Here is a 12,130-nt window from a genome sequence, read left to right on the forward strand (position 1 = left end):
TTCTTTTTACTGGAAGGCCTGCAACCGGAATAGGACGTTAAGAAGCTTAAAATAAACCTAATACGTCAGCGGCAGAACCGAAAATCCAGTGCTTCCAAGAAGCCCAAACCCAAAAACAAGAAGGACCAGATAGGAGCCAAGAGACCCGGGGTTTACTATGCCAGAAAGGTCAAGGATATTCAACGTAAAATTGATTAAAATGAAATTCAAATTCGGCAAGATCATACCTACCTACCTACCTAGATCATTTTTGGAACAAATAATCACTAGGGGAGAGAAAATTATCGAAAATCTTATCGTCGCAAAAATTTGTAAGGGACAGAGTGGCAAATTTGTTAACGTCGGCATACGCTTTCGACCAGATCTGTCTTTATGTCTTTATGGAGATGGTGGCACATTATTTTTCAAAATTCTCCACGCAAAGTTGCGTTCATAACAAAAGCAAAAGGCAAAATAAAACTCCTTACGATTAGAGTGGGTAACCGACCTCTTACTATCCTATCTTAACCTTGTCAGCTTTCAGCAACTTAGGTGCCAATTCGATCCTCAAGCTGAGGATTGCCGTTTGCAGACCCCTTTATTCTGACTGCAAGCTTATTTGCCTACGCACTCCTATCTGCAATGTGGAATTTCCGCATCAATTCACTTCGGATGTGTTCATTCGTCGTAACCTCGTCAAGGTCCCTACATTACAGATTTACCTCGTGAATTAATTGTATCATCAAGACCTACATTCATTTTTAAGGTTTTGTTTGCAAAACAAAATCTTATTAAAATCGGTTCAGTGTCTGTCTGTCTGTTCGTTTTTTTTATGGGAGGAGGTGGAAATCTTACAAAGACACTGCCGCGCCACGTTGCAGCAGCGTGTTGGATTCTCACCCACTAAAACCACCCCCACTTTCTCCTTTTTCCTTCGCCGCGAGACCACCGCAAAGCATTACTCCGCGGGGTGGACTGCGCTTTAAGCGACCACGCCTTCCGTACTTCGCGTCCCCTTTGCGCGCTCCGCTCTTCCAAGTTCCTCTTGTATTCTTTTGATTGCGGAGTTCACCGCACACCAGTTTCCGTCTGATTTCAACATTTCCCCAACGATGTTCTGCGGGCTTAGGTTGGTTTTTAGGGAGTCTTCCAGACTCCTCCTTTCTGAGAAAAATCGTGGACAGTGGAACATAACATGCTCTGGGTCTTCGGGTGTGCAACCACATTCAGGACAAAAGGGAGAATTATCCAGCCTGAATTGATGCAGGTACTTCCTGTAACTACCATGTCCTAACAGGAATTGTGTCAGATGGTAGTTAATCCCACCGTCTCGTTACTGGATCCACTCCTCAATACAGGGAATCAAAGTGTGGGTCCAGCGACCCCTCTTCGAGTCGTCCCATCGTTTCTGCCACTTCTCTAGCGACTCTCGCCATGCCGCCTTTCGGTATTCTGCATCCTTTTCAAGAGGATTAATTTACCTTGTCTCGTACAGGCAGCATGTCTCACTTGCCAGAATGTCTATCGGGGCTGTCTGTCTGTCTGTCAGTCTGTCACAGGCACTTTTCTCAGAAGCGGCTACAACGATTAACACGAAATTTGGTGAGAAGGTGGGACCTGTGGACCCCCAGACAAGCAGTGAGTGATATCATTCTACGTTGAGATATAGGGGGCTCCCTATACATGTAAAAGGGGGTGTAAAATTTGTTTTCACCAAATATAGTCATGTGGGGTATCAAATGAAAGGTCTTAATTAGTACTTTTCGAAGCCGGTTTTAGTTTTGAGATTTGTTGAAAAGGCTGCGAATGGGAGGGGTGGAAAGTGATGATTTCTTTAACGGACCCATTCTCAGAAACTACCAAACCGAAAAATGTGAAAAAATTTATGAAGCTGCCCCTATATGGTGCCCAGGCCTCAAAATACTCTCCATATCGATATCTGTTCAAATTAAGTTAATAACAGTACATTACCATATTTTTGGGAAAATTGGGAAAACCTTAAGTTTACGTCAGAGTTATAAAAGTTGGTAGTAGTATAAAATATAATATGAAGAATATTATCTCCAGGTTTGATCAAAATCGTACTATTAATAACAAAGTTACAGCAGCTCAAAATTGTCTTTGACGTGTAAATTTACAACCCGACGTACTAAATCTGACATGCTAAATGTATATTCTAAACGGGCCACGTACAAATGGGATAGTTCTACACTCAAATATACTCACAGAAGAAGCAAACAAAACCTTTCATACCTGAAGCGCCCAGCTTCCGGTTTCCCGACTTGTTCTATATATCGTTCCAGTAATCAACCATTCGTTCATCCTCCATCTTGTAGAGCCCAAGAAGATATTCTGTTTTTTGCGTTCATTTGAATCTTGTCACATAGAGTGCTTAGCATCAAATTTGCCTTGACCTTGCTTAGAATTCGAGCGTAAGAAAGACCACCCTAGCTCTCGATAGCAGCCGGGTCCTCGACGAGATTTGTGTTTTTTTGGCTGATTGTGCAAGCTGTTGCTCGCATTTTATGGGATTTCATTTACAAACCTGATTTGCATTCTGTGCGTTGGCCTCTCGCTGATGCTGCCTCCTTAAAGCTTGCCCCCTTTCTTATTGTTTGAAGTTTTCTCCAATGTTCTCACTTCTCTGCTCCTCCTTATCGCCTGTAGATCTTTCCACTTTGGGATTCTTTGAGTATATGACTCCATTGGTAATAGTTGGCTCCTGTTGCGATGGAGTCAGCTGGAGAATTTGCAACAGCCGTTGGGCCTTAGAATTCAATGACGTTTTCGCAGGAGTTCTTAAGGTTTCAAATCACTACCGTAATGTATCATTGCATGTTTTGCTCCCGCTCGATGGAATCGCAGAGCTTATGCAAGGTATGGGCCATATACTGAAAAACTGTTTCACATTTTCGCTTGCACTGCATTTTCTAATCGTCGACATCGGGCACTTTCCTTATCAGTATAGACGTTTCAACTAGCAATACCTGTCTTCCATTCGTTTGAAGGGACCTAGGCAAAGGACATTAGTAGTATAAATATGTATGTTCTAATCCACTTTCATATAAAAATCTTGCGGTTTTGAGACGGCATGTATGTTCGAATCCAGTTTCATATGAAAATGTTGTGGTTAGGGGCGGCCGGTTTGGCGCGTGCCGGGGGCGACTTTTAGGGAAGCGTAGTTCGTAGGGCGCCGTCCGCGGGGATTCGGGGAGCCTCGTTCCGGGCCGGGGCGGGTTTTGTTTAGGTATTGGTCGGTTCGTTGACCGTTGTTTTGAACTCCCTACAGTAGTATAAATATGTATGTTCTAATCCACTTTCATATAAAAATCTTGCGGTTTTGAGACGGCATGTATGTTCGAATCCAGTTTCATATGAAAATGTTGCGGTTAGGGGCGGCCGGTTTGGCGCGTGCCGGGGGCGACTTTTAGGGAAGCGTAGTTCGTAGGACGCCGTCCGCGGGGATTCGGGGAGCCTCGTTCCGGGCCGGGGCGGGTTTTGTTTAGGTATTGGTCGGTTCGTTGACCGTTGTTTTGAACTCCCTACAGTAGTATAAATATGTATGTTCTAATCCACTTTCATATAAAAATCTTGCGGTTTTGAGACGGCATGTATGTTCGAATCCAGTTTCATATGAAAATGTTGTGGTTAGGGGCGGCCGGTTTGGCGCGTGCCGGGGGCGACTTTTAGGGAAGCGTAGTTCGTAGGGCGCCGTCCGCGGGGATTCGGGGAGCCTCGTTCCGGGCCGGGGCGGGTTTTGTTTAGGTATTGGTCGGTTCGTTGACCGTTGTTTTGAACTCCCTACAGTAGTATAAATATGTATGTTCTAATCCACTTTCATATAAAAATCTTGCGGTTTTGAGACGGCATGTATGTTCGAATCCAGTTTCATATGAAAATGTTGTGGTTAGGGGCGGCCGGTTTGGCGCGTGCCGGGGGCGACTTTTAGGGAAGCGTAGTTCGTAGGACGCCGTCCGCGGGGATTCGGGGAGCCTCGTTCCGGGCCGGGGCGGGTTTTGTTTAGGTATTGGTCGGTTCGTTGACCGTTGTGCGTTGTTGTTGTTGTTGGATGTCATGTGCGTATTGCTTGGGTGATGGGGAATTGCTTATCAGGTTGACGTATTTGGGAGTGAATATTAGACCGTGGGTGAATATGTAGTAAGTTTGAAAATGATGGTTTTTTTTTTTTTTTGTAGATTTTATTTACTTGGCTGATTTTGTTGTTGTTGTGATAAGAGGTGATCGTTTGAGCGCCATGTGCTAATTGTTTGGATGACAAATTAATATAAATAGTGGAATTTGTGAAAAGATTTTGTTATAAGTGAAAAGTTGCCGTAGAGGATGGATTCGATTAACGAATTATTGGGCTGCAAGCCGCTCATTTATATTAAAACGTTAGAGTTGGAAGTGGGAAAGCGGTACCACATCACTGGAGGCGAGAGAATGGAAACACGGTAAGTTAGAATTTAAAATTAAACTTTGCTTCTGCTAACAAGTTCTTTTTTTCATTGCTTTTTCTATAGATATGGACAGACTATCGTCGTGGATTTGGAGGGTACTATGCGGCTATTTTTACCATCGCGCTATAGTAAATGTAGCGATAATGTGTTGGACGACTTCAATACAGGGTAGTTGTCCTTGAGTTGCAGCGGTGCGGCCAATTCCAAAAACTTGGAATTCCATCTTCATATATAATAATAAACCATGAAAATGTAGATTTAGATGTGAACATTTATTATTATTATTCACAGAAAAATTACTTACAATAAAGAAAAAAACAAAATTTATTATTTACAATGAAAACTTCTTTTTATTACATTTGATTATTATTTTGAGTTATAAATTTTTTCAGAAGGAATGCGTTTTGTAGCGCGCAACATCCGCTGTGGGCATTACAGCGTAACATGTCGGGATAATTTTGTTTCAGTGATTTTAGATTCGGACAGCTGTGATCCTCCACATTGAATACTAGTGCAATATTTCCCAGCAAATCATCCAGCCATTTTTTCTTCTCTGTTCCTTTGACGTAGATGGTTGTATTTTTCATGTTTAGAAGTAAATATTCTTTCACTTCCCAAAATGTTGTTAGTCCACCTTCCCATTTCAATCCATGATGATTTTCGTATACCCAGTGTGCCTGGGATTGCAGCTCTCTTGATAGTGTTGAAAAACTGAAGGGAGGTTTCAGTATAAAGTGTCGATGAAAATTTTCGTTTACATTTACGACAGCTAACTCTTTGATGATGAAAGTATTGTTGCATCCTCTAAATCCTTGCATATCGATAACGAAAATCGTCGTCATGGTGATGAAATGGTGTAGTTTGCTTGCGTGCAGAATGTAAACGTGATACTGAATTAACATTTATAGTTTCCATATTTTTTATACAAGTTTTTGAACTGAAGAAGTAAGTGGGTTGTACTCTATCACACGATCATGTAGGAGCAAGCAGTAAGCTGTTGTTAAGGCAGGCACATCTACAGATGTTTTCATGTCTAACCTTATGTCCACTGAGCCAGATTTCATGGATTCATTTTGACGTGAACAATCAATTACTATAATTGGTGCAGATTCCTTATATTCGCTTCGTGAAAGTAGTGGCTGAGGTTGTACACCGTAATAAGATTGTTGAAAATTGCAGTACATATCATAGAGAAGAGCGAATCGATCACGGGAAAATTTAATATTCATATCGTCATAAGGATACGATTCGGAGTTTAAATGTATTTTGATATTTGTTAAATCACAGTGATCAAATTTGCTGGCATCTTTGTCTTTGAGATTTTTTCGATTTGTCTGTAAAGCTAAAATAACATATCGAGGTTTTTCGAGTTGACCTGTGGTTTTCACATTCCACACATGATCTGTTGTTGTGGGTAGAACTGGATATTCGTACAGTTCCCAATTTCGAAAGCTTATTTGAATCGGATGTCCCGATTCAATATATTTCAACATTGACAATTTTTCAGCGCCATCGGGATTAACATGGGGCACCTTCCACTGTAGTTTAAAAATTTTGATGTGTACATTATCAGTGGATGAAATAAATGCATTTTCATCGCTTCTTGTGCGAACCAAAATTAGCTCGTGTTTAGCGTTTACAATAATTTTCTTGTAGTCCTCGGCAAATCCCAAAAGTTTTCTTAGCGGAATAGAAAAGTTGAAGTAACCACTTGACGGTGTGATAGATTCGTTCGGTGACCAAGCGGCATTATAAAGCATTTTACTTTCGTTTTCATTAAGTGATACATAATTTTTTAACGTCGATGTTATTCCCACATTTTTGTTTCGATCGATTTCTACTCCATTCAGTTCATATCTTATCTCATCAAATAGGAAAGCTACGCTATTATTCGTCAATTTAGCTAGTGCTGATATTGTTCCATCTGTTTTAGTTAAGGCGCCTTCAATGTAAATGAAACTCTGACTCGGCAAAATACACAAATCCTGTTGTTGTATGGGTATTCGGATTTCATCACTGGAGTTGTATGATGATAAGAATGGAGAGTAGCTATGGTATTCGATTTTTGATATACTATTATCAAAACTGATTTTACGTGTAACGTTCAGGATATCGCTCATTATTTTTGTTTTAATTTGAATCCCAATAACTTTAGATACTGTTTATTTTGCAATGTTAATCGCGGTCTAGCTCGTTCGATTTTTCTGATTGAACTGGTTCTATCTACATTATCGGGCAGGTATTTATCATCGTTATATAGCAGCATCCTGGGGCTTCAAATGAAGTCTAATCGTTATTGTTTCCCCTTTGAAGTTTATTATATCTCCGTTTTGATCAATCAGCTTAAGAGTTAGCGTGCTTATTCGTTTAAGGCTTACCGGTAAATAAATGACGTTACTAGGAACCTCCACTATTTTATAACCTGGTCCTACTTCAGGTGAGAATTCATGGATTGTGTGTGAGGGAATATTGTTGATGTAAGAATTTCCAACTATGTTACACTCAATCCGTATTACGTTCACTTTACTTATACTCACAGGTAGATCAGAAGTATGTTTTTCATTGATTTTCAATTCTCGTTTAGCGAATCCCAACAATTGACCAGTGGATCTTTCTTCATTGAAGTAAATTGGAGCATTTGACTTTATTTCACTTTTGAGTGTATTATTATTAGCCTGTATTAAAAGAATTATTTTGTCATTGATCTTCGCTAGTTCTTTATACAGATAGTTGGCAATATCATCAATTTCGTACGATCCAATGGGTATTTCTATAATGTGCTTCCCAATGTGAAATAAATTATTTTTTCATCCACGTTAGGTATAGAATTATATGTTTGAAAATCAACAAGTCCGCATACGTAACCACCTTGTAAATCGATTGGTGGAAAATATTCAGTTGTAAGAATGGATGAATTTCCACTTAGAGTTAATGTAAGTGCCATGGCAGCATATAAAACAATGATTGATTTTCAGTTTTAAAAGTATTTATATATATTTACATAGATGCATTGAAAATTTACAAAAGATTGTACAAAAATTTCAAACATAAATGTCCACAGTTATATGAGTCGTAGCTTTGATATGCATTGTAGTTGTATTTTATATTAGAACCTAGATAATCTATTAACTCTTTCGGTGGAGGTAAATTTCCAAAACTATCAAAGTATTCCACATATCGATTCTGTTTTTTGTATGCTACCCAATGAGTACCAGAACCCTGCATATTATCCAGATTTACAATACCACATTCGTTTTGCTTTGCAGCTCCCCTCGGTAAATTATTTCGCATGAAAACTCCTCTGAAGTTTGACAAGAATCTGGCGAATCTCTTTAAATCATTCTCATTTAATGCTCTCTTGGGTAGCGTTTTTAAAAGTTTTTTGAAGCAGGATTCAAAAACAACCCTAATCCTTTTCTGTACGGTTTTAAATGCAATCCTCGGCCTAATGTTATCTCCTCCATTTTTTGGTTATGACGCTGTTTTTCTTCTAAGGTCTTTTTGGCATTGGTAGCATCATTAACAGCTTTCGCTATTCCCGCAGCTCCACCTGATAAAGCACCAATAGCAGATAATCCTGCGAAAAGAGGAACTAGAAAAGGTAGAACTCCACCAACTTTAGGAATGGGTATTATCCTTGGAGTCTTGAGAGTCTTCTTCCGTCCCTTTGTTATATTCTTTGCAGCAGCTAAGGCTACTTTAATACTCGCTTTCATTGTGTCGGGTTTCTTTCTTTTGACAATCCTTCGGACTTTGGAAACAATTGTTCCAAATTTCGGTTTATTCTTCATTCCCATTCCTAATTTTACTTTAGCTTTCATCATGTTGGTTACAAGTAGTGCGTTAGCTCGTTCTGACAATCCTGCGTCTGCTGATCTGACTCGTTGCCATGCCTTTTCAGCTAATATTTTATCTAATATATGACGATCAGCCGTTTCTTTAAATTTTGAATATCCAATATCATGCTCTTTACAGGCTTGATCCAATAAGTTTATTCCTGGATCACCTCTAGCAAGCCGCTCGCTTAGTTTTGTACCAGGACCACAGTATTGATAACCAGGTAGATGCAGTTCAATTGGAAGTTTATTGATTAGGGTATTAATCACACCTCTTCCTTTCACCGCTTTTCGTGTTGCACTAGTATGTTTATTTTTATGATCAATCATTTTATAGTGACCGTTCGCTTTGCGTCTATGTATGCGTATAATCCTGCTCGGTTCAACAACTCTCGCAGACTATAACACTTTTTGCAACAACGTAATTACTTTCAGTCTGGTTGTTTAGTTGCACTGATAATGCGGTTTATACAACAACAACAAAGGTTGGTGGTGGAAAACACTGACATTACAAATGAAAGCTGTATAGCTAAACACAGCAATTTATTGCCTAATAATATTCGGGGTAATATTACGGGTCCTTCTAACTGCGGCAAAACTAACGTTATGCTTTCTCTATTGAAGCATCCAAATGGTATAAAATTTGAAAATATTTGCATCTACTCGAAATCATTACATCAACCCAAATATGAACATTTGAAGCAGGCTGTTAAAGCTATTTCCGGATTGGGCTTCTATACATTCTCAAATAATAGTGAAGTGATTTCGCCTGAAGAAGCCAAATCTGACTCTGTTTTCATTTTCGATGATATTGCCAGCGAGAAACAAGAGAATATTCGATCATATTTCTGTATGGGACGACATCATAATATTGATAGCTTTTATCTGTGTCAAACATATACAAGAATACCGAAACACCTTATTCGAGATAACGCAAATTTTTTGATTATATTCAAACAGGATGATATGAATTTAAGACACATTTACAATGATCACGTAAACACCGACATGACTTTCGAACAGTTTAGAACCATTTGTGCTGAATGTTGGAATGATAAATATGGATTCTGTGTAATTGATAAAGACAGTTCTTTAGAGAAGGGTCGATATCGAAAGGGATTCGATATATTCATATTACTATAAAAGCAAATCCTCAGTATGGAAAGAACCCCCCATCTATTAAAAGCATCATTACCAACTTAGCAGTCTAGGAGCAGTTCAAAGGAGTTCAAAGCAGTTCAGAAGCAGTTCAAAAGCAGTTCAGAAGCAGTTCAGAAGCAGTCCAGGAGCAGTTCAAAGCAGTTAAAATCAGTTCAGGAACAGTTCAAAGCAGTTCAAAGGATCAGTTTGATGCAGCTCAATAGCTGTTCAATACAGTTCGATAACAGTTCAATACGGTTTGAGTGCAGCAACAGTGAGGACAGTTCCAAACAATTCAAAAAAGAAACAAAGCGATTTAGGTGCTGCAAAAATCAGTTCAAAATCAAACTAAAACCTATTGAAAGAATATTTCAAAACATTTTAGATATATTTCGAAATTTGACCAATTGCATCCGTTGCTGATTCCATAAACAATGAAAAGAACAAAGCTTGACAAACAGTTGCTCAGAGATATTGTAAAGACAACCGATTCAATAAGGAAAAAATATCAACAGCTGAAAGCTAACAAAGCCGGAACAGAGATTCAGTTGGAAGAAACATTTAAGCCCATCACGGAACCCCTCAAAGAATTTGTTAAAAAAGCTAAAGTGTTGCAGGAACAAGACATAAAAAAACAAGAGTTTAAAGAAGAGTCTTCATCAGCTCGTATTAAATGTAAAGATGAGGAATTAAAGACAGATCGTGTCTATGAAGAAAATGAACACAATTTTGAAACTCCTAAGTCTTCTACAAAAGCTGTTCGCCAATATGTTGCCACTCCGGAAGGGCAAGAATATCTGGGAGAATATCTGAAGCAAAATCATTTTTCAGATGTTGCTAGGCAATATCTAGATATCTATGTAAATCAACCATCTGTAATTGACAGTATTTATGGGGTATATAGGGATGACAATGATGGAAATCAGTGGAAAATAGGAAATTCAGATTTCGCAATCGATGATAATCATATAATTGTAGATGAAAAACCTTACATTGGAAGTCGGGGTTTATATGAACTGCTTTTTATGAAGTATCCAGATGAAACAATATATTCCGACGATGATTTAGAGAATTATAAAAGTATTCTTCTACACTCTAATGCCCACAGGCGTTCTTATGACAGTAGCAGTCAAATCAATGGAAATCGAAGCTTTAAATATACAAGAATAATTTCTAAATTGTTAAATAGAAAAGAAGGAAAAGGGTTAACACGAACCCCTAATATTAAATGCAAAAACCCTAATTTAATGGAAACGTCTAACAAACAAATTGACTATATATATTGGGATGATCCCAATGAACTAGTAAGTCGATTGCGGTTACTCATTGCGTCACAGCAAGCCGGTCACAATAATCATAACAATGAAATTATATCAATCATTGAAGAATTGAAAGAATCACAAATAATAGAATAAACACGCAGCTCACATCATTTATTAAATGAGTGTTGATAAATTTGGTCGATTTTCAAACGATACTGGAGGAGGAAAACGTGGTTTGCAAGGACTTCAAGGACCCCCAGGTCCTCAAGGTCCTCAAGGTCCTATAGGTCAGCAGGGGCCCTCGGGTCCCCGAGGTCCAGAAGGAAAACCTGGTAAGGATGGTCTACAAGGTTTGCATGGTGCGGGATTTAATAAAACGGAAAGCGGTGATTACAACATCAAATTCAAACAACTCAAGAATCTTGGAGAACCCGTTGAGGATGCTGATGCTTCTACAAAGAACTACGTTGATATTAACATTGAGAAACTCAAAGAATATATAGACAGACAAATTCAACTTGAAATCGACGAACTTACAAAACTATGATGATGATGATGACAGTTCAAAGTCATACCTTAAAAACAACAAATACAACTATCAATCATATTACGAAATTCAGTGCATTCTAAAATGAGCAAACGGCAAGTAGTAAACGAATTACATAGGTCAGCTCGAAAAAATTTTAACCGACGACCAGTCATAATTAAAGGTTTGGATGACTTGTGGCAGGCCGATTTAGTTGAAATGGGAGCATATGTTAGCGACAACACGGGGTTCCGTTTCCTTCTTACGATCATCGACACGTTTTCCAAGTTTGCGTGGACGGCTTCCATCAAAACAAAAACGGGCAAAGAAGTTGCTATAGCAATTGAACAGATTCTCCAACGAGGACGCATTCCTAAAAACCTACAAACAGACGACGGAAAAGAATTCTACAACAAACATTTCAAAAATGTTATGACAAAATATCAAATAAACCATTATTCCACGTATAGTCCACTTAAGGCATCAATTGTTGAACGATTCAATCGTACCCTAAAGAATATGATGTGGAAAGAGTTTAGTATGAATGGAAACTACAAGTGGATCAATCAAGTCGATGATATAGTTGACGCCTACAATAATAAAAAACACCGAACAATTAAAATGACTCCGTCTGCTGTGAATAGTTCCAATGAAAAATTACTCCTGTCTACCGTATACAACAACATTAAGGTGATGGGTCCATTTAAATATAATGTGGGTGATCATGTTCGAATCAGTAAATACAAGCATGTATTTGAAAAGGGCTACACACCCAATTGGACCACGGAAATTTTCAAGATTCGCGAAATTCGTATTACCAATCCCGTTACATATCTATTAGAAGATTACGAAGGAAATAAAATTGAAGGTGGTTTTTATGAGCCTGAACTATTGAAAGCTGAGCATCCGTCAATTTATCTTGTGGAA

The 12,130-nt window shown here is 38.7% G+C and overlaps 2 protein-coding genes across 2 annotated transcripts; one reads left to right on the forward strand and one right to left on the reverse strand.

The window, feature by feature from the left end:
• Positions 1-5,359: 5,359 nt before the first annotated feature.
• On the reverse strand, positions 5,360-6,559 carry LOC119658150. Its single transcript, XM_038065419.1, has one exon. It carries the CDS (start codon positions 6,557-6,559, stop codon positions 5,360-5,362), a length of 1,200 nt encoding a protein of 399 aa, XP_037921347.1.
• A 4,296-nt stretch (positions 6,560-10,855) lies between these two features.
• Positions 10,856-11,224, forward strand: LOC119658151 (short-chain collagen C4-like). The gene has a single exon (XM_038065420.1). It carries the CDS (start codon positions 10,856-10,858, stop codon positions 11,222-11,224), a length of 369 nt encoding a protein of 122 aa, XP_037921348.1.
• Positions 11,225-12,130: the final 906 nt, after the last annotated feature.

The sequence above is a fragment of the Hermetia illucens genome, chromosome 5 (genome assembly GCF_905115235.1).
Source record: "Hermetia illucens chromosome 5, iHerIll2.2.curated.20191125, whole genome shotgun sequence".
NCBI lineage: Eukaryota > Metazoa > Arthropoda > Insecta > Diptera > Stratiomyidae > Hermetia > Hermetia illucens.